Here is a 23,594-nt window from a genome sequence, read left to right as displayed (position 1 = left end):
TGTTGGCAAGTATGAATGAAACTTCTTTTGGAGAAGCATGCAACATTTTTGTTGGGGAAACTTTATCAATAGATGTGATATTTTGCTTAAATGTTGGATTTATCTGACCTATGAAAAACTGTTTCTTTCTCTCCTGGTCCTCTGTAAATGGAAAATAACAGCATTTCAACTCTTTTTATTCAAGCGACATAGAAATAAAATAGCCTCTACTGTTTAAAAAGAGGATGTTCTGAATACGGTCTTGTTTATATATTAGAATAAAATTTGATAGTTATCCATGTTGTGTACATAAGATAAGGAGAGCAAAGAGGGCTCCAGAGAGCTGTTACATTGTGTGTTATTTGGCACACTTTCATTAAATTCAGCACCACAGACAGCTACAGAATCTCTGAATATATATCTTAACATGCCCCAATCAGTAATTTGATTTTTAACCCTATCATGACACTGAAGTTGTGCAGTTCATTTAGTCTGCAGAACATAAAGTTTTAGACCAGCTACAATCACGCCTGTTGAGAATGGACATATACACATTGAACATCCCTCATGAAATTCTGAAATCCAAAATGCTCCAAAACCTGCCAAGATGCTATAAGCATAAATTTCCATACCTGACCTCTGGTGATGGGTTGCAGTCAAATGCAGCTGCACTAAGAATGTTGAATAAAATTACCTTCAGGATATGTATATAAAGCCTGTATGAAACATGAATGAATTTCATGTTTAGGCTTGGGTATCGCATTGTGTGTATTCAAATATCCCTAAATCTGGAAAAAATCCAAAACCTGAAAAACTCTGTTCTCAAATGTTTTGGATAAGGAATACTTAACCTGTAAAATATTATAAAACAGTATCTAGAACCTGATTATTGTTAAGTAATTTTAATTGCAGGGGTATTATTGCCATGCACTTTTTAAAAACAGGTAAGAAAATGATTTTATAAGTAAATATTATATATGATTACACATAATGTATTCTATTCATTGTGGTAGAACATTATAGACTCCAAATATTTGCTAAGTAGAGATATTAAGTAAGATATTAAATCTAGGATTTTGAATTTTTTGTATTATTATTATGTTTACAATTGAAATTTGGATTCATAGCCTATGGATTTTTCTATATCCTGAGGTTTCCTAAAGGATAATTTATTGCATGGCAGAAGCTTCTTTGGCAACTAAGTTTTATTGATTCAGATGGAATTGCTTTCACAAACAGAGGCACAGGGTGTATGTACATGAAAACTCACACTGATTACACATTGCGTAGCAGACCAGGCAGCTAAGAAATGCTGTAAGAACATATTTCTCAATCCTTTAAAACCCATTCCTCCAGTCAATAACATCAAAATCTTCCAGACTTCCTTTAGTTTTTTTTTTTTTTCTAAATAATTATTAGGACAAATGATGATTGGAATGTATTTTTCATTATATTCAGTCCTGAATATTCTGATTTGGTCCTGGGAGAGGCAGGTGACCTCAGCTGAGAGGGGTAACTCTCCATTCTCCACCTTAAGACATTGAAAAAAACATAGAGTCTATAATCTGTTGAGAATAGCAAGAACATTCACTTTTTGAGCTCAAGTTAGAATGAGGTTGCTTCACCCAAAGTGTCTACCATGTACAAAGTGCTGTCCCAGAAGCCACACAGGAAACAGAAGCATCTAATCTGTTAACCTAAAGAAAGTAAGACACACATAGTATGTTAACAAGACGCATAGCTGTGATTTAAAAAAACAGAAATGACCCTCCATCTTTGTGATTTTTGATCTGTGGATTCAACCAACCACAGATCACAAATATCTTTAAAATGCATCTGCCATGAAGAAGAATGAAATGATGTCATTTACAGGAAAATAGTGGAACTTGAAGACATTATGCTAAAAGAAATAAACCAGGGTCAAAGGGTCAAGGGCTATATGTTTTCTCTCATATATGGAAGCTACAGAGGGAAAAGGAAAAGCAAGGTGGAGTGAGATCATGAAAATCAAAGGGAGATCAGTAGAAGAGAGGAAAGGAACTTGGGGAGGGAGTCGGGGAGGAAGGAGAATTCCAAACTATATTGTTATATCATGTTGAATCCCACCATCATGTACAATTATAATGTACCAATTAAAAATATGGAAAAAAGGGAAAAAATACATCCGTAGTGAACATGTGCAGACTTTTCCTCATCATCATTTCCTAAAGAATATAACATACTGTATTAGTTATTATGAGTCTTCTAGAGATGATTTATGTGGAATGATGTATGTTGGTTCCATGCAAGTATTATGTCATTTTTGTTTTTATACTGGGGATTGAACCCAGGAGCACTAAACCACCAAGCCACATCCCCAGCCCTTTTTTGTATTTTATGTAGAGACAGGGTCTTGCTAAATTGCCTAGGGCCTTGCTAAGTTGCTGAGGCTGGCTTTGAACTCAGGATCCTCCTGCCTCAGCCTTCTGAGTCACTGGGATTACAGGTGGGTGTCACCGGGCCGGGCTATTATGTCATCTTATATAGGACTTGAGCATCCTCAGGTGAATGATCCCGGAAGGATCCTAGAACGAGTGCCCCGTGGACACTGAGGGAATAGTGTACAGAGCTATGATAAAAAGCATATATGACAGTCCCAAAAGATCTGCAGATTCAGGGCTTGAGAGATAATATCTAGCTCTTCCCCCATTTTGGGAGGGGAAGGGGAGATAATTTAGGAGTAGCTTTAGGAAGAAGTGGCCTTTGAGTTGGATTTCTTCTGTGCTCAGAAGTTGGAGCTATTGTGCAGAGAAGGTGATTTTACTCAGCAGGTAGAAGGGTGAAGGGGATTAAGTCTGGGATCATAGATGGGCCAAGTGCTCATGAGACCTTGCACGTCAAGCTGAGAAGCCTGGCTTTAGCTTGTCATTTAGCCAGGTAACCTCAGGATGATGTTGGGCATGGTACAGTGGCAGTGCCAGCGTTTCTCTTTATCTGAGAATGCCTTTCATGCTACATTGGCTGGAACAAACATGGGTAACAGGAAATTGAAGCCCAAAATGGATGAAGAGAGTATGTATGAGCATCAAGGTCTATTGATCCATTTCAGGATTTAAAAATGAATATGCATTCAACTGAAAAAAATTCTAAATGAGAAGGCCAAACTATTTTTGAAGATTGTGAACTCAGGACAACTGAAGACTGCCGATTATTAAAGATGGGAAAGACAATTTTGTTTTTTAGCAAGGAGAGAGCATAGTGCTCAATTGTACTCATATGCTGCATAATGACATTTTTGGTCAACAATTTACACATATCTGGCAGGTTTCATTGGCTTTTTAAATTATTTATTTTGATTCATTGTAAACAAATGGGGTACAACTTGTTTCTCTGGTTGTACATGAAGTAGAGTCATACCATTTGTGTAATCGTACATGTACATAGGGTAATGATGTTTGTCCCATTCTGTTATTTTTCCTTCCTCCATCCCTCTTTTTCCTCTATACAATCCATTCTTCCTCCATTCTTGCCTCTCTCCCACCCCCCCTTATGTATCATATCTGCTTATTAGAGAGATTATTCGGCCTTTGTTTTTTTTAGGATTGGCTTATCTCACTTGGCATGATATTCTCCAACTTCATCCATTTACCTGCAAATGCCATAATTTTATCCTTCTTTATGACTGAGTAAATTCCATTGTATATATATACCACAGTTTCTTTATCCATTCATCAACTGAAGGGCATCTAGGTTGGTTCCACAATCTGGCGATAGTGAATTGAGCAGCTATGAACATTGATGTGGCTGTATCTCTGTAGTATGCTGATTTTAAGTCCTTTGGGTATGGGCCAAGGAGTGGGATAGCTGGGTTAAATGGTGGTTCCATTCCAAGTTTTCTAAGGAATCTCCACACTGCTTTCCAGAGTGACTGCACTAATTTGCAATCCCACCAGCAATGTATGAGTGTACTTTTTCCCCCACATCCTTGCCAACATCTATTGTTGCCTATATTCTTTATAATCACCATTCTAATTGGGGCAAGATGAAATCTTAGGGTAGTTTTGATTTGCCTTTCTCTTATTACCAGAAATGTTGAACATTTTTTCATATATCTGTTGATTGCTTGTAGATCTTCCTTTGTGAAGTGCCAGTCACTGAAAAGTATAGCACTTACAATTATGTACAGTAATGATACTTAACAGTGATAATAAGCAACTATGTTACTGGCTTATGCACTTACTATGTTACAGTTTTATCATTATTTTGGATTTTACTCCTTCTACTTATATAATTTTTTTGGTGTAAGCAGTATGCTGGCAGCAGCCTGTCCTTCCCATGTTTTCCATGTCTCTTGATGACATCAAGAGACCACATAAGTGATTGACTCAGACCATTTTGGTTTGTGTTCAATCGATAGTGTTCATACAATGCAGTCATAAGATGAGTTTCTCCTAATGTGTCCCATCATTTAGTGACAAATGTCTATTCATGCCAGTGCCCCTGATGCTGAGCCATGTGGGTTTTCTAAAACATTGGTGATCAATGAGTTATGAGTAGTGAGGAAAATGAATGGTGGGCCTTACAAGATGGTAGGCGATTTTGTGGAACAGGTTGATAGCTCAGCCTCTTTCCTTTTCTTTCTTCACTCTCATATTCTGCCTTTTTCCTTTTGGATGATGTTATAATTATTAACATTTCACAGCATGAGGACAGTGTTTCTTCTCTTAGGATTCAGCTCTTGTGGGGACATGAACAGTGACTGCAGGGACAGGTTGGCAGGGGGATTGGTCAGATGAGGGGCATTGTGGTTACCTCTCATGGCACCAGCAGCTGTGGCTTTGTCTCCTGGCCTGTTCTGCTAACATTAGTATCAGCAACATGAATAATGATATGGAAGCCACTTCTCTCTCTTCAAAGATGGTATGAAAACAGAATGCATTGCAAATATTTTGGACGAAAAATCAACAATGGGCACTGAAAGTTTTAAAACAGGATAGAAAGATGCAGTGAGACCAACAAGATGAAGTTTGAAAGATATATTCTTAGGGTCCTATCCAGGGGTGCGAAAAGCTGGCAACAAATGTAGGATTGAGTGTTAAGTTTAGGATAGCATATGTGGTACAGGTTGAGCATCCTTAATTCAAAGATCGTTTTGGAGCATTTTGGATTTCAGATTTTCAGTTTAGGGATGCTTAACCAGCAAAGCCTTGCAAAGGCACACCCCCAGTGACATGCCTCCTCCAGCCACACACTACCAGTCAACACTTACCACCCGTTTAATCAATTATGTGAATTAATCCACCCATTAGGTTACAGCTCTCCTAATCTAATCATTTCACTTCTGAACTTTCCTGCATTGTCTCACACAAGAGCTTTTGAGGGATTTTTCATATTCAAACCACAAAATTCCACCCCTGGCCCAAAAAACTCTTGCCCTTCTTATAATACAAAATTAATTTAGCCCATTTTCAGGAATCATCAGTTTTAACAGTTCTAGCATTGCCAGAATTCCAAGTCCAAAATCTCATTTGAGACTCAAGGCAACCTGTTGACTGTGAGCCCCTATAAAGATCAAAAGCAAGTTACGTATATCCAATATGTGACGGCACAGAGTAATCACTTCCATTCCAAAAGGGAGAAACAGGGACATACAAGGGATGGACTAATACAAGACTGAAATCCAGCAGGGCAATCAAGTCCTTTAGTTCCATGTCCAGCATCTGGGGCACATGATGTCATGATGTTCTCTCCAAAGGGCTTGTGTAGCTCCACCTCTGTAGTCTTGCTGGTTTCAGGCCACATGGCCTCTCTCGGCTTGTTGCCACTTTCCTTGGCAGATGTTCCACATTACTGGCATTTCTTAATCTCAGGAATCTCCTCTGCAGCTTCAATTTCTCACATCTGCATGCATCACCCTGTTGAGGGCTGCCTATAGGGATTCTGACCACACTAAACTTTGCCTGGCCTCCCAGACCTTCCTTTGAAATCTCAGTGGAAGCCTCCATGACCCTAGTAACTTCATCATCCTGCGTTCCTGCAGAACAAGCACCAAATGGATAGCCATGCCATGTCAAGCAGTAGCCAGATCTCTTGGAACCATGGCTACATTAACCTTTGAGTGTCTGAATATCATGGTGAAACAACTTCCTAGTACACCTTGGGTAAGAAGTGTGCCCCCATGGTCTTTCTTAAAGAAATTTTTATCTTTAAACACTTGAGCCTGCTATGGATATGGTCTTGCCAATTCCAGAGATGCCCTCAAGCCATCTTTTGTATTATATCTGTGTAAAGTACTTAGCATCTCTTTAGTGGTTATAATCTTTTCAACAACCACACCTTCCTTGTTACCCAATTTACATGCACTTTTATGGTGAATTATAAGTTTTTAAAATCTTTATGCTCTGCTTTTTGTTTCTCACAGTAAAATTGGTAAAAGTAAAAGCTGTCAACAATATCCATGCACCATCTAAATGCTATGTTTCCTTGAAATTTTTTCTTCCAGATTACTTTGTCCATTACCATTAAATTCAGCCTCAAAGAAAGTCTCAGGATACGGGCAAAAGGTAGACAACTTCTTTGCTAGAATGTAACACAAATGACCTCTATTTCAATATTCAGTAGAGTCCCTTTTCCCCTCACAATCTCATGAGCCCAGTTTTTACTGTCCACAGTCCTGACATTCTGGTCTTTTGATTTTGTACCAGAATCTCCCATTAAGCTTTGTTTACAATACTCTGAGGCTTCTCCAACCTTCATTTCTAAACTTTTCCAAACTCTCCCACAAACCTGTTCCAAGTGCTCTGAACCACATAGTTAGGTTAGTCACAGTTATGATCCCACTTTCCAGTACCAATTTTTGCTTTAATCAACATTACATCTGTTTGGCCAAGAGAGTCAACAAGAACAACTTAGAGGAGGAGAAGTTTATTTTGGTTTATGGTTTCAAAGGTTCAGTTCATGGTCACCTGACTCCATTGCTTTGAGGCTGAAGTGAGACAGAATGTAATGGTGGAAGGGCATGGAAGAGGAAAGCAGCTCAGGATGTGGCAACCTGGAAGGAAATGTGGGGGGTGAGGGGGTGGAGAGAAAGGTGTGCACCAGGGACAAAATATAAACCCAAAAGCATGTCCCCAGTGACCTACTTCCTCCAGCCACACCCTACTTACTTACAGTTGCCACCCAGTCAATTTATTCAAGGTAATTAATACCAATTAGGTTTCAGTGTTCGTAACCTAATCATTTCACCTCTAAATATTCTTGCCTCATCTCATACAAGAGCTTCTGGGGGACCCCTCAGATCCAAACCATAGCACTGGGAGTGTGCATGTGTATGCTGTAGTCTCTCTCTCACTCTTTTAAAGTCACCAGAATTCAATCACTGGGGCTCAATTGTGATGACTTAATTAGTACTACTCACTTCCTAAAGGCTCCACCTCTAAACACCATAGTTGGATTAAATTTCCACCTTCATAATATCTCACAATGGACAGGAAATTTCAACATGAGTTTTAAAGGGGAAATGCCATAGCAAATTATAAACCTATAATTTAAAAACTAAATTTTACACATGTCTATCTGCTGACCCTAGAAGGTTTACTTTTCCACCTTATTAATGAATAGTTATTGTTTACTGATAACAAATGTCTATGATGTAATTCTCTAAAAATTAATTTTTACAGTTTTTTCTAGCTAAACACTGATTTGTTCCTGTTTGTCACTTTCTAGCAATCATGTGCCTTGTAGTTTATGATGCTCTGTTTTTGTTTCTCCCTGCTGAACAGAATTTATTTCTTTCTCCCAGCCTGGCAGTTCAAACTAGAGAGCTCCTGGCAGCATGTTTATATGTCCATCCACAGAGAGTTCTGAGGTGCTGCCCTTTTGTGGAGTTTCTTGCTCCCCTTGGCTTTCTGGGACACCCATTTCCTAGCTCAGAGAGCATAGCATTCTTTTAAATAGCTGTCTTATTGCTTTGCTTGCGTACATGCTGTTTGTACTTCTGCCCAGAGGACATGTGTATCTTCAAGGGAAACATATTCAAAATTTAATAAAGAAAACAGAAGTTGTAGAGAATCTGCTGTGTGTCAGGAAATTGGAACTGGGATCAGCTATCAGCTCCTTGTTTGAGGGTCAGTCTGCATCTGGGGGTGCCACCAGCTTCCTGAAGATAGGCCTGGAAAGAGAAGAAGAGAAGGAAGAAAAGAATGAGGGAGTGTGGAGGATGAGGATCACAAGTGAGACGTGAAAAGAGCAGAAGAGCAGAAAGGCAGGGAATGAAAACACATGTGCATGTACATGTGTGTATTTTCCCCAAGATCACATAGATAGTGGAAAGATCTAGACCAGTGTGTTAATGCTTCTTTGGAAAGCATAGACAAATCAGAAAAAAAAAAAAATCTGACCAGAAAAATCCACCAGCTTATAGGAAAGAATCTCACATATGTAAAACAATACATGTTTATGTATAGATGGAAAAGAAGTGAATGGAAAAGAGGGTTCTATCAGTTGTAGGGACATTCATTGTAGGTTGTTAAACCAGAAGTTCATCTGGTAAGTAAGGGGGCTGAGATGGAGAGGGGTACTGCAGTAGCTACGAGATCTTTGGGTTGGGTGAGGGATTCTCTGGTGTTCATTTATACAGTAATTCACCTTTATTCATGGGGGATACATCTGAAGACCCCCAGTAGATCCTGGGAGCTGCGGATAGTAGCAAAGCCTCTAATGTGTTTTCCCCTACACAAACTGTGGTAGTCACTGTGACAAAATACCCAAGAAAAACAACTTAAAAAGAGGAGAGATTTATTTTGGTTCACAGTTTCAGAGGTTTCAGTCTCTTGATCCCATTACTTTGTGCTGGTGGTAAGGCAAGACATCCTGGTGGCAAGACCCTTGACAATGAGGAATTGTATGTGGTGGAGCAGAGCTATTCACTTTATCATGACCTGGAAACCAAGAATGGAAGAGAAGGAAGGGATCAAAGACAAAACATATCCTTCCGGGACACAACCCCAATGACCTACTTCCTCTAAACCCCAATGACCTACTTCCTCCTAAAATTTATACCACTTCCCAAAAGCCCACTAAGGTATGAGTTCATCCATGGATTAATCCATTGATGAGGTAAGAGCTCCCACAGTTCAATCTTCTTCCAAGGGCCCACCTCTGAGCCCTACTGTACTGGGGACCAAGCCTTCAGTATATGAGCTTTGGGGGACATTTCAGATCCAAATCATAAGAAATGTATGCCTATGGTAATATCTATTTTATAAACTAGGATGAACAAAGAGACGAACAACAATGAATGATAATAGAATGATTATAACAATGCACTGGAATACAATTTATTCAAATGTGGTCTTTCTTTTTTTTCTCTCAGAATAACTATAGAAAAGATAAAGTCTATTACCTAGTATTTCCAATGATTTATATTTGCCATGTGCCTGTTGCTCTCTCTTTTTTTCTTTCTCACACACTTTGCTGAATTGAGATTATGTTGTACTACCCTCTAAATTCTAAAGCATGTATTTTTCCAAGAACAAAGATAACCTCTGAATAATCAGTATTATTGTACACTGAGTGTTAATGTTGATAACATACTGTCACCTAATGTACAGTCTATATTTAAGTGTAATTGTTCCAGTAATGTCCTTTGCTAACAACAACAACAAAAAATCCATAATCTATTGCATTTTGGGAGTCCATTAGGCCAGTTATTTTATAAAACATCCCTCAATTTAACTTTGTCTGACTATTTCCTTGTGATTAAATTCAGTCTGAACATTCATGCAAGAATATTCCTGAGATGGGGTGAAGTACCTCACGGCGGGGACACATAATGCCAATTTCCATTATCAATGGTGTTAAATTTGATCATTCAGTTACAGTGCCATGCACCAGATTTCTCTGTCGTATAGACGAAATTTCCCTTTTGTGGGAAATAAGGTCATGTGGGAGATGATACTTTAAGATTCTGTGAATATCTTGTTCCCCAGTGGCATTTTACCCTATGTTTCTACCATCAATTTGTGTCCTAAGACACAGCTATCTTCTGGTGATTACCAAACAGTGGTTTTTTGAATTCTGTAATTTTCTATACATCAGTTGATATTCTTCTCTGAAGAAGAACCTTTCCTTCTCCTCTACCCTTTCTAATCAGTATCATTACATACTTGTGGACTTTTAAAATTTGAATTTAAGACAACATGCATTTTTAACACATTTCTGATATTTGCCATTTTGATGTTTCTGTTTTTCCATATTTGGCCAGCAGGAGCCCCTATCAGAAAAGTTTTTGAGAAAATTATCAAGTGAAGGAAAGAACAGTATGAAGTGAGAAACATATCTGTGCTTACCATGTTTTCTCCAAGTATCTCTACTTGTTAATCTAACACAAATGCATTTTTATTTCTCTCTAGGTCTCATGGACTAATTGGCTCTCATTCAGCAGCAACCTAACAGATAAGTCATTCCACTGTGTATCAAGACAATGCTTGGTTTAAAAACTTCTGAAAATGATCAAAGCTGTGTTGCAATGTGACATTGTCAGAGGAGGACAAACAGCTTGAGAATTTCCTGTTAATCACATCACAGCTTGAAGGAACCCCCTTTCCATTAAGTGGGACTGCATGGCCAGCAGCCCCCACTGAAGAGTTGACAATGAGCATCCCAGCAGCTCCTAAGAAATCATGTTTCAATCAGTTGCGGGACAACAGAAATGGTGCGAAAAATAATAATGAGAACATCCTAAGTCTGGGAGACACAAATGCCAATCAAATCATGTTGGAGGTCAGCTCCTCTCAGGGTGAGTCCAAGACACATGACCTGGTGGATGAAATTGGAAATGCAAATTCAAGTGGGCCAGAACACCACACCCAATTCCATAAGGAACCTCACCAACTTCAGAGTCTTGGGAAAGGATCTCAGGCTGCCTCCACCAGTTTAAAAGATTTTAAACTTTCTCCGACTGTCCATATGGAGCTACATGAAGAGCACACAAGGGAGAGAAGCACAGATATCCTGCAGAACCCTTGGAATGTTCAAGGACCAAGCCTGTCGAGTTGGAGGACTGCAATGGCTGAGGCTAGTCTAGAGGTTTTGGCTAAAAGGGATGTTGAAATTCCCAGGCATGTACCCAAGGATAAATTGGCAAAGACCCTTGACAATGAGGAATTGAGAAGACATTCTTTGGAAAGAGCAAGCAGCTCTGTAGCTGCATTTGGGAGCTTGACTCTGCAGCATCAGCAGCCTGCACAACTGGATGTCCTTGAACCCCGGAGTCATGTGCCTGGGGGTGGGGAACGACCACAGAGGACATTGACTGACCACTCTCCAGGGGCAGCTTTCCTTCCAGCTGATAATACCTCAGAGGGAAAGAGTGTGTGTCCTCCTAAACCATCTACCTCAGAAGCCAAGGAGACCAGTCCCTCAGAGACCCAGACAGAAGGGGCACACAGACTGAATGTTTGCAATGAGCGCCCATCACGTGCTGCCCATCCAGAGCCTGCTCTGAATTCAGCTTTGGCATTGAAGGAAATCCTGAGTTATTCAGAAGCACAATTAAGTGAGGGGAAGGAGGAACCAAAGCTGGAACTAAAATATGTTCAACCCAGGACTGGGCAGGAGCTAAAGTTGACCCAGGCAGGGGCCCTGGGATGTCACAAGGAAGAGAGTACATCACACCAAGACAGAAAGGAGCCACGTGGGGAAGCACACAAAGAAGCCATGTTTGCAGTTAGCAACCCATCAAATAGCAGCCACCACCATCTTGGGGTGGGGAGAATCAGTGGAGAGAAGACAGGAATCAATGCAGGTGTAGAGGATCTTCTCCAAGTTACCCCCAAACAGGGCTCTGCTTCCTTAGAAGTGGCTGGAAATCTTCCTACTGGCAAAGTGTCACCAAGTACAGGTAAGAAGTTGAAAGAAATGACATCCAGCAACTTTTTACCCAGTGATGGCCATTTAGCTTTTGTTCCTAATGATTTGACTGACAGCAAGCCCTGGGATGTCAGTGAGGAGAAAAAGAGAATGGAGAGTGGAAACAGGGAAAGGACCATGGTATTGGCATCAGATCCTTCTATAGGAGAGAGCAAAACTGAGATTCCTGAGCCCCTGAGTCCTCAAAGCAGCTGCTTAGGAGTAGAGGAAAAAGAGAAAATGGTTGAAATGGTTGAAAATGGAAACCTTCCAGAAGATGCAGCCAAGACTGAAATCACCCCATCAAGAGCAGATTCAATTCTCAATATCCCAGCTCCTCTCCACCCAGAGACAACTGTGAACATGACCCACCAGCCCACGTCACCTAGTAGCAGTTTTCAGGACCTTGGTGTGTTCAGTGTGAACACAGGGTCACCCTCAGCAATCCCACCTGCCACTGACAGCATGCGGCTGTTCAACACATCCCCAAAAGTGCCTGAGAAGAACACCTGCCCCAGTGGGATACCTAAGCCTGTTGTTGTACCTTCCAAGGATCCACCTTCCTCGGAGGAAGGAATGGAGAAACATCAGGTTGAAAAAACAGAAGAAAGGACAGACGTGAAGCCCATCATCATGCCCAAGCCCAAGCATGTGAGGCCCAAGATCATCACCTACATCCGGAGGAATCCGCAGGCCTTGGGCCAGGTGGACACTTCACTGGTCCCTGTGGGGCTTCCCTATGCCCCACCAGCATGTAGCATGCCTCTTCCCCAGGAGGACAAGGTGGCAAGTGGAGACCTTAAGCCGCCGGCTAACCTCTATGAGAAATTCAAGCCAGACTTGCAGAAGCCAAGGGTCTTCAGTTCTGGATTGATGGTGTCTGGTATCAAGCCCCCAGGACATCACTTCAGTCAAATAAGTGAAAAGTTCTTGCAGGAGGTAAGAGAATGTCATTGTGATATGATCTACAAGTTGTATGTCCTAAAGACTTTTAGGTATTTAATACATTGAGAAAACAAAATCACATCCTCTCTAAGCAAGTTGAGTTTCAGATGTTCATGGATATACATTTATAGAAGTAGATGTTTTTGATTGGAGGAGATCATTTAGAGAAATGGAGAGTTTTGACTTGAAGAGTTTGATGTCAAGATAAGAAGCACCCAACATCTAAGGAGACCCAAATTAAATTTCACTCAGTATAATCCATATGAAATTAAATAAATATGCATTTAATTTGGCTTCCATGTTTAAATAAGAGAGCATAATTCTGTGAGCCAGGTTAAAGCAAGAAGGAATTCAAAGTAATTGGATTCTTTTCAAAATGATCAGACATCCTCTGATGGACAGTATTTCCTTTTTGGGAGAATCTTCTATTCATACATGTGAAGAACATCAGGAATGAGCAGGAAATAATGGGTTATGCATGGACTCTTTGTTTTTAGTAAAAATAATTACAATATTTAGCTGATTGTCTACTGTGCTCCGGGCCCATATAATCTATAACCAGTCTTTGTCAGTCTTCACTAACCCTGATGGTAATTCTCTGAAGGTTGGTATTGCAGATTTTATCATTGTAGACATGAATGTGTGGACTTAAGGCTACAAATCAAGGAAAGCACTGAGCTTCTCATTCAGGCCTGTACAGTTGCAGACTGTACCATACTGTCCCTGTCAGTGCCAGGGTGCTATGGTGAGTTATCCTTGAAGACCTCAGAAGTCTGCTGAAATGGTCTCTTCATGGGAGCAGGGAGGTCAGTTAAAATGAAGGTGAATCAGATCATCCTCTCTCTAACACCTCCAGGGCTACCCAAGACACCTGAACACAACCAAGAACGTGTAGGATGGCTCAGCCTTTAGGATGTGCTTAGTGTGGTTTCATTTCCTACCTACCCACTCTCCTCACTCTGCTGCCTCTGGACCTTTTCACTTCCTTCTGCTTAGAATGTTCTTCCAGTTATCCAAGTGACTCTCTCCCTCACTTTCTTTAGGTCTGTGCTCAGATATCATCTCATAGTCCCCTCACCTTCCCTCTCAATCCATGTTCTCTGGTTTATTTCTTCCCAGAACTTTCCTCTGTCTGACATGTAGTTATTTCTGCACTGAAAATTTAAATTTCATGAAAGTGGATATTCTTTTCAATGTTTTGTTCGCTACTGGGTTCTCAGACTTTAGAATGGTGTTTGGTATAAATAAATGCTCAAAAGACATTGAATGGGGACAGGGTGTAGCTCAGTGGTAGAGCGCTTGCCTAGCATGTGTTTGATCCCTAGCACCACACACACACACACACACACACACACACACATATGTTGAAGGGTAGGTAGTTCATTTATGAGCTCCTTATGTGACTGAATCCAAATAAAAATACACTGAGACTAGAAATAGGAGGACTGAGTCCAATGCCGGACTCCAGCTTGATTGAAAATGCTGACATTTTCAATGCAGGCTTGCACAGCATGGTCTGATGGCCTCCTGTCATGATGGGCTTTTCCTGCACTGACCCCTGTGAGAGCATGTTCTGGCCAGAGAACACCTGGGTCTGGTGCTAGGCAGTGGCATCTCAGTAACACTGGACCAACTACCATTCTGGTTTTATACGTCTGTCTCTGAATTTGGTTAAGGTGAGTCATTCTCAAATTTCCAAATACTCATCCACCTGGGCCTTCAAGGCCAGCATCAGGTTTCTGACGCTGGGCACTCCCCACAAGTCCCTTGGACCTGACCCTCCTGAGGCCTATAGGCACCTCCTTCTCAAAGACCTTCCATGAAAAGACCTTAGACTTTTCTCTGCCAAACACCCTCATGAGGGAAACTTGATTTGAAGATGAAGACAAAAATCCCATTACTATCTGCAGTTCTTTCTCTGGGGCCTCCTTTATTTCTGTTCCATATGTTCCTTTTCTAGGTTGCTTCTGTTCCCTCTGAGAATAATTACCACATGCATATTTTGCCAAAACCATTTTCTTTCTTTCTCCTCCAGAAGACTGGAAGGAGCAAGTGGAGGGGTTGGGAGTAGGCAGACGTGTGGCATTAGTGGTTCTGAGGGAGAGACCCTGTTGGTACGGTGAAAGCCTCACAGCCTCGCACCAGACACCTGTCAGGGGAATGTTTTCTGCTGTAATCAGGACATCTATGGCCAGGCAGTTCCTTTCTTCAGGCCATAGTGTGTAGCAGGGAGCCCTGGGCATCTGGGCATTATGCTAATCTCTGTGATAACTTTAATCAGAAGAGGAGAGCAGGCTGGCCCTTGGGCATTTGCTCCTATAGCTGCACCTTGGGGGAACCCAGTGCAGGGAGATCCAAAAGCCATCCTCCCCTGCCAGTGTGCCCTGAGCTCCCCACCAGTGGCTCCAGTCAGTTGCTGAAGAAAGAACACATTTCTGACCAGCTGCGAAAGAACTGCTTTTCAATTATAGCAGCTGTATATTTTTTGATAAAAGGGGAGAAACTTAAAAAATAAAAACCCAGACTAGTTTCATATTTTTCCATTATTATTGACAGACCTCTCCCCCACCCAGTTAGATAGCTTGGATAAATACAGAGAAATCCAGAGTGAGTGCTCAAAGGAGGGAGTCTCTTGTTGGTTGGCAAAAACAGCACAGGCATTGAAAGTTTCCAGAAGTGACTTCTGAGATTATCTGGGATCTAGTCATGTCAGGATAAAGAAATATGCTCCCTTGTTTATACTGTTCTCTGCTTTTGACTCTCCACAGGTCCCAGGGCCACTCTTCCGCCGGTAACTTTAGGGAAGGGAGGTGGGAAGAAGGGACTAGGAATGAAGGACAGGGAAGGTAGTGTCTCACAGTCTGCAGATGTGGGATGCAGGGCGGGTCCCCTCTCCCCTTGCTGGGGCACGATTATGATCAGTATGATCAGAACTCTCCAGAGAAATAGAACCAATGGGAGATAGAAGTGTGTGTGTGTGTGTGTGTGTGTGTGTGTGTGTGTGTGTGTGTGTGTGAGAGAGAGAGAGAGAGAGAGAGAGAGAGAGAGAGCCCTTCACATTGAAAGTGAATATTGAAAATATTCAGGAAGAAATTGTGTACTGAAATGTGCCGACATTTTTCTTGTCACTAGTCCTAAAAATAGAAGTATAGCAACAATTTACATAATATTAACATTGTATTAGGTATTGTAAGTAATCAAGAGATGATTTAAAGTATATGGGAAGTTGTGAGTAAGTTATAAGTAAACAACACACCACTTTATACAAGAGACTTGAGTATCCTTGGATTTTGGTATCCACAGTGAGTCCTGGAACCAATCTCTCTCAGACACCAAGGACCAAATGTATTTAGAGAACTCGCGCACGTGACTGTGGAAGACAGCATGTGCAAGTTCTACAGGCAGGCCAGCAGCCTGGAGACCCAGGAAAGATGTAGTCCCGCAGTTTGAATTTGAATCTCCTCTTCTTCAAGCGAAGTCAGTCTGAATTATTAAGGCCTTCAGCTGATTGGATGAGGCTCACCTATACTATGAAGGGTGATCTGCTTTATTCAAGGTCTGCCGATTTAAATGTGAATCTCATCTAAGAATTATCTTCACAGCAACATCTAGGATAATGTTTGACCAACTAATGGGGCTCTGGGGTTTACCCAAATTAAAGCATAATATTAACCATCACGGGCACCCTCCTCCCCGTTCCTACCCCAGGGGCTGCTCAGTGAGGCTTCATTTACCCTGTATCTGCCCAGCCACAATCCCAGGGGAAATGGGGCGTGGGAGCTAGGAAGAGGCCAATCCAAGAAGAATTTATATGCTTGTACACCTTGATTTTAGGAATTTGTTTGAAATCATAGGGTTCTTTTGCTTACTTTTAAAGTTTTCTCTAAAAATGCTCCCTTGGAGCAGGGGGGAAAGGCAGCACTTGGCACTGATGTCTATGTTTATGACAGTGCAGGGTGCCCTGTTATGTTCTGTCAGTAAAGATGAAAGGGAAGAGTAGGAAGCTTTTTGTAGATTCCCTTGTCTCATTAAAAATACATAAACTAGGCATCGAAGGCATACTTTTTGCCTTTTTGAAGAATTTATGCTCTTACCAGAAATAAATTACCCAATCGAAAGATAGGCATTGAAGTTATCAAAATCACAAAAGTCATTTTTGAGTGAGAGTGTGATGGGTTTTGACCTTTGAAAAGTGTCCAGTTCCAAGGAACCAAGTAATTACTGAGAACAGCGTATTTTCATCCTAAAAACCCTACTGATGTGGGTTGGAATCAATATTAATTCCTCATGAGAGCACCTGCTCAAAGCAATGAGCACACTCAAAATAAAAATTAAAACAAAGAAACAGAGGGTGTATGAATATAAGCGAAAAGCCAGAGATCAATAGTAAGACAGTAAAGAATGGCAAAAATTTTATCAGAAAGCAGATATAGAATGCTCTTTCACTGGAATATAATTTTCCATAGCCTGAGTTACATACAGTCTATCTTCTATAACAGTCATGCATCTCTTGCAATGTGATTATGGTAAAACCTTCAACACTTAATCTTTTGTTTCAATAGTGTCAGTTTTCAGGAGAACTTCATTTCAATGTTAAAAGAGTATCAAATTAAGTAAGAGTTTATTTCTTCTACAGCTTGGATCAAAGCTTTTATAACCCCTATTAAAGAATATTGTCAAATGTTTGTGATTCTTGAATAGATAGAAGTTTGACATATAAAATGTGTTGTGATTTAGTGCAGAATTAATTAACAGATGTAGCTTTTCATGTATTGCCCCTAGCACTGTTTTTTTCACTCATAACTAAAAGAAAATAGAGTATGTAGTTCTGACTTTTTTTTATGTTTGATATAAAGAAGCGATGGGCTGGAGAGTAGTTTCACGTTAGAGTGCTTACCTAGCATGTGCAAGACCTGGGTTCCATCCCCTGAATGGCAAAAAAAAAAAGAAAAGAAACACCAGTTTGTGAACAGACATTGTGAAAACAGGATTGCATATATAAATGGTACCTACAAGTTGTATTCTAGTCCAAACTGGTAAGTACAGAAGAAAGTAACAGTAACATTATAACTTCTCTATTTTTTTTCCAAAATAGCCATTTCTCCCTTATTAACAATGCATATTTTATTTTCTACATTACTTTGTAAAGATAAATTGATAAAGTTCATCTATTTATTCCATTCCTAGTTTCCTTTGCTATGCAGGTGTGGTGAAAATTTCATAATTTTATGAACATTTGCTATATTCTTGTTTCATTGATACTGTTGATTTAAAGGTTGAATGCCAACTCCAATTCCAATGATTTTGTAACAATGGAATTAAAGAATCTTATAGAGGGAGTTCATTTTTTCTTCCAATGGACTATAGATTCATAGGGTATTAGAACTGAAACAACCCAAGAGATCATCTAGTTGTGTTATCAACTTAGGGATGAAGATGCTGGCGGCTCAGAGACTGGAAGAGATCTGCAATCAAGCAGCTCATTGGTAGCAGCGTAGATATTGTTGGAGCCTGAGTCTTCTGATCCTGTTTAGTGTCATACTGTGACATGAAGTTCCTGATTGAGCTTTTAATCATTTATTATAGGTGACAGACCATCCTGGAAAAGAAGAATTTTGTTCTCCTCCCTACACTCACTATGAAGTCCCTCCAACTTTCTATCGATCTGCCATGCTTCTTAAGCCCCAGCTGGGACTGGGTGCCATGTCCCGTCTACCCTCTGCAAAGAGCAGGATTCTGATAGCGAGTCAGAGGTCTTCAGCAAGTGCCATCCATCCACCAGGACCCATAACCACAGCTGCCAGTCTCTACAGTTCTGATCCTTCAGGTAACAGTCTAGCAATTACTGTCTTTTCTTAAAAAAAAAATGTGGTAACTGTGGAAAATGGAAATGCCTCTCATCCCATAAGAAGAAACTTCCCTGTTCATTCGTCTGTTGGTAGATACAGACATTTGTTAAAACTCATCTGTCTGCATCTGCTGTCCTTCATGTCACCTTTACAATGCCAGCCCTTATTATCATCTCCTGACTTCTTGTAGTTTTTCCCTTCTCTAAAATACCTTGTAGACCGGTGTTCAGAAGGCTGCTTCTGCCAGGGGCCAGGTGGTAAATATTTTATAGTTCAGGGGTCAAAAAAAAAAAAAAAACCAGCAAAAGCAAAAATAGAAAACAAAAATCCATGTCATCACTACTTATAGCTGCCATTGTAGCCTGAAGGCAGTCCCAGGTCATATGTGAGTGAGCAGGTATATGCCAGCACAGCTTCATTTACAACAAGGTGGGGGCTGGATGACCGGTCCTCAGTTGGCTCTAGTTGGCTGGAGAGATTCTTTCTAGGGTGTAACACTGGCCATCTCACCCTTTTCATCAGTCTGCCCATCTTGAAAACCCTATATCTGCTTGCAAAGAAAGCCTGTTGCCCTACCTGGCCCTCAGCCCCTGTACTGTAGGAGCAGCCAGGTCTTCCCTACCCTCCTCTGTACTCCTTTGCTGTCTTCTGCTCCTGTGGTTTCCTCTAGGTGTTATATATTATCGTATTACAGAAGTAATATATACCATTTGTAAAAAAGTTTGGATATGGACAAATATGACAAAGATAGACCAATATGACAAAATTCTAAAGTAGACACATAGGAAGAAGAAACATTCTGCTTACATTATTAGAACTTGGCTAGTGTTGACATTATGGAATGTTTTCTTTTATCTTATTGTATATTAGATGTTATGTGTAGCATGTTGTGTATTATACTTACTGTGTGGTATGTAAACTTGACAAGGGTTATGAAATCATGGAAGAAAATGATTGAGAAGTTGTAACTAGACACTCATGTGGTGGCATGCAGGTGCTTCAGGGCAGCCTCTTGGAGGAAGGAGGAAGGGGGATGACTGGGGAAAAAATAGAATTTATTTAATCATTTTTCAACTATTGTCTATTGGGTTCTGCTTATTTTATACTACTTGAAATAGTGCTAAAATTTGCATTTTTGTATATAATTGTTATGGGGCACAACTTAAGAACAGACCGATCACCACTGAGAAGCCCAAATTTGAGAGTCTTTATTAATCCAGCCGGCTGACTGTCTAACACAATGCCCCAAAAAATGGCTATTAGGAGAATAGCCCCGACCACAGGGTTGTAGGGGTTCTTATACCAAAAATCACATCAATCATAAGTGTCTGTTGCTATGATTTGAAATTACACATTAACATCATGAGATCATTGACAGAAGGGGAAGTGGGTCAAAATGACCTTTACCTAGGTACAAACTAAAGAATGGTTACTAACATCCACACAATCACTATTCACATGGTACATTGGTTAAGAGCAATAGAGATCAAAAGAGAGCAATTTTCACTACATAGGAGTTGCCATTGTATATTATTAAACATGTCACACCAAGTAACTGATGATGGGTATAGAGGCGGGGTGTTCCCATGGGAGAAGCTTATTTCCTCCATAACATGGAGTCTCAGAGCAAAATGGAGTCTGTTTAGTCATTTCCCTTAGAGTCTGGCCTATAACATTCTCATGGAGTCAGATCTGTCAGCCCATCACAAATTATTTCTCTTCATTTATATTGTTTTCTGGGGACAAATGATCTGAAGTTATTATTGGATGAAAGTACATCTGAACATTTTTTAAGGCCAACCAGCTTTCTAGAAAACTTGAAACGATTGTTTTCATGAGAGTGCTTCTTCAGAGGGAGGTTTTCTTGCCATATTCTTGCCAGTATTGAGCATTACCATTATTATTTCACTTCTTTTGTTATTGTTTGAGAGGAAATCTTCTTCTGTTTGCCATTGTATCACTTAATATATCATCATTTACTCAGAAAATTATTGATGGTCTTAATGTTGTTTTTAAGTTCTGTATTTTTATGTTTATTAATTCATATTTTTATTAATGGATGATAGCTATCCCTAATGGTAGGGTTCATTCTGACATTTTCATAGATGGATGTAACATAATTTTCTCCCACTTCTTCTTTCCTCTGAGCCCTTTACTCTATTGCTCTTCCTTCTAGCAATTTACTTTTCAATTGGTACATTATAGTTATACGTGATTGCTAAGGATGTTGAAAAATTTTTCACATGTCTGTTGACATTTGTATTTCTTCTTTTGAGAAATGTCTGTTTAGTTCATTTATTAATTTGAGTTATTTGTGTTTTTTTTTGTGTTAAGGTTTTAAGTTCTATATGGATTCGGTATATTACTCTCCTGTTGAAAGACTAACTGGCAAAGATTTCTCTCCCATTCTGTAAGCTCTTGCTTTTACTTGTTTCTTATTCTGTGTAGAAGCTTTTTAATTTGATGCCATCCCATTTCATGATTTTGGCTTTTATTTCTTGAGCTTTAGGAATCTTAATAAGGAAGTTAGTGCCTACTCCAGTATATTAAAATGTTGACTCTATATTTTCTTTAGCAGTTGCTGTGTTTCTGGTCTGATTCCTTGGTCTTTCATCCACTTTGAGTTGGATTGTGTTCAGGGTGAGAGATTGGGATCCGTTTCCATTCTTCTTTATATGGATAGCCAGCCTTCCCCGCACCATTTATTAAAAATGCTATTTTTTCTCCAGTGCATATTTTTGGCACTTTTGTCAAGAATTAGATAACTATATTATAGTCATCCATTATATTATATCTACATTTGTCTTGTTATGGGGTGCAACTTAAGAACAGACTGATCACCAATGAGAAGTCCAAATTTGAGAGTCTTTATTATCTGGCCCACTGACTGTCTCATACAATGCCCCAAAAATGGCTATTGGGAGAACAGCCCGGACCATAGGGTTGCAGGGGTTTTTTATACCATAAGTCGGTACATCAATCATAAGTGTCTATTACTATGATTCAAAATTACAAACTAACATCATGAAATCTAAAGTCATCAACAGAAGGGGAAGCGGGTCAAAACGACCCTACCTAGGTACAAACTAAAGAATGGTACTAAAATCCAAACAATCATTGTTGACATCACCGTTCATATGGTGCATTGTTTAGGAGAAATAGGAATCAAAAGGAGAACCATTTTTCATCACATAAGAATTGTCATTTTGTGTTGCCAAGCATGTCATGCTAAGCAACTGATGATGGGTACAGAGGTGGGCGTTCCTGTGAAGAAACATTTCCTACAGAACATGGAGTCTTGAGGTAAAATGGAGTCTGTTTAGTCATTGCCCATATAGCCTGGCCTATACATTTCCATGGAGTCAAATATGTCAAACCATCACAGTCTCTATGTCTTCTGGTCTATTGCTTTGGTCTTCATGTCTGTTTTTATGCCAACATCATGCTGCTTTTGTTACCGTATAGCTTTGTAGTATAATTTGAGATCAGGAATTGTTTTCAGCATTAATCGTATTGATCTATATTGCTTTGGCTATGCTGGATTTTTTATTCTTCCATATGAATTTTAGGAGCATTTTATCTAGTTCTGTGAAGAATGTCATTTGGGTGAGGATAACATTGAATCTGTATCCTGCTTTTGGTAATATGGCCATTTTGACAATATTATTCTGCCTATCCAAGAGCATGGTAGGTCTTTCCATCTTCTAAGGTTTTCTTTAATTTTTTTCTTCAGTGTTTTAAAATTCTAATTGTAGAGGTCTTTCACCTTTTTAGTTAGATTTGTTCCCAATTATTTGATTTTTAGGCAATTGTGAATAGAATCATTTTCTTTATTTCTTTCTCAGAAGATTTATTATTAGAATATAGAAAAGATTGATTTTTGATGTCAATCCTGAATCTGCTACTTGACTTAATTTGCTTAGTAGTTCTAAAAGTCTGGTGGAAATTTTGGGGTCTTCTAAGTATAGGATCAAGTCATCAGCAAACAGAGTTAACTTGACATGTTTTCCTATTTGCATCCCTTTAATTTCCTTCTCTTGCCTGATTGCTCTGTCTAGAGTTTCAGTAACTATTTTTAATTTTTATTTATTTATTATTATTTTTATTTAAAACTTTTAGGGGTATGAGAGATAGGGATGCTTAAACACTGAGCCACATCCCACAGTCCATTTTTTTATTTTTTATTTTGAGACAGGGTCTCACTAAATTGCTGAGGCTGGCTTTGACTTGTGATCCTCCTGCCTTAGCCTCCCAAGCCACTAGGATGGTGGTGTGCATCACCAAACCTGGCAAGAACTATTTTGAATAGGATGGTGAGAGTGGGCATTCTTTTCTTATTCCTATTTTAGAGGAAATTGTTTTTCTCCATTCAGTATGATGTTGGCTTTGAGTTTGTTGTATATATTGCCTTCCTGATATTGAGGTTCATTTCCTTTTATCCTTAGTTTTTATTTTTTTTTAAATCTGTTGAAATTAGTTATACATGACAGTAGAATGCATTTTGACACATCATACATAAATGGAGTATAACTTCTCATTCATCTGGTTGTATATGATGTAGAGTTATATAGTCATGTAATCATGTATGCACATAGGGTCATAATGTCTGACTCATTCTACTGTCATTCCGACTCCCATGCCCCTCCCCTCCCTTCACTCCCTCGTTTTTCTAGTGTGTTTAACATGAATGGGTACTGGATTTTGCTGAAGGCTTTTTCTGCATCTTTTGAGATGACCATATGATTTTTCTCCTTACTCCTATTTATGTGATGAATTACATTGATTTATGTATATTGAACCAACTTTGCATCCTTGAAATGAAACCAACTGGATGATGGTGTACAGTCTTCTTATGTGTTTTTGAGTACAGATTGCTAATATTTCATTAAGAATTTTTGTGTTTATGTTCATCGGGATTATTGATCTGTAGTT

At 39.6% G+C, this 23,594-nt stretch overlaps 1 protein-coding gene across 4 annotated transcripts in view; it reads left to right on the top strand.

Annotated features, from left to right (window-relative positions):
* Window positions 1-23,594, top strand: part of MTUS2 (microtubule associated scaffold protein 2) — a 599,410-nt gene that overhangs the window by 190,805 nt on the left and 385,011 nt on the right. For all 4 annotated transcript variants that reach the window (XR_013763613.1, XM_079138562.1, XM_079138560.1 and 1 more), the window contains 2 exons: window positions 10,371-12,807; window positions 18,400-18,640. Coding sequence is in view for 3 of the 4 variants with exons in the window: in XM_079138562.1 (XP_078994688.1) it covers window positions 10,612-12,807; window positions 18,400-18,640 (2,437 nt within the window). In the remaining variant the exon portion in view is untranslated. The remainder of the gene's footprint in view (window positions 1-10,370; window positions 12,808-18,399; window positions 18,641-23,594) is intronic.

Source organism: Sciurus vulgaris, assembly GCF_902686455.1.
Source record: "Sciurus vulgaris genome assembly, chromosome: 4".
Taxonomy (NCBI): Eukaryota; Metazoa; Chordata; class Mammalia; order Rodentia; family Sciuridae; genus Sciurus; species Sciurus vulgaris.
This window is presented reverse-complemented; position numbering and strand designations above follow the sequence as displayed.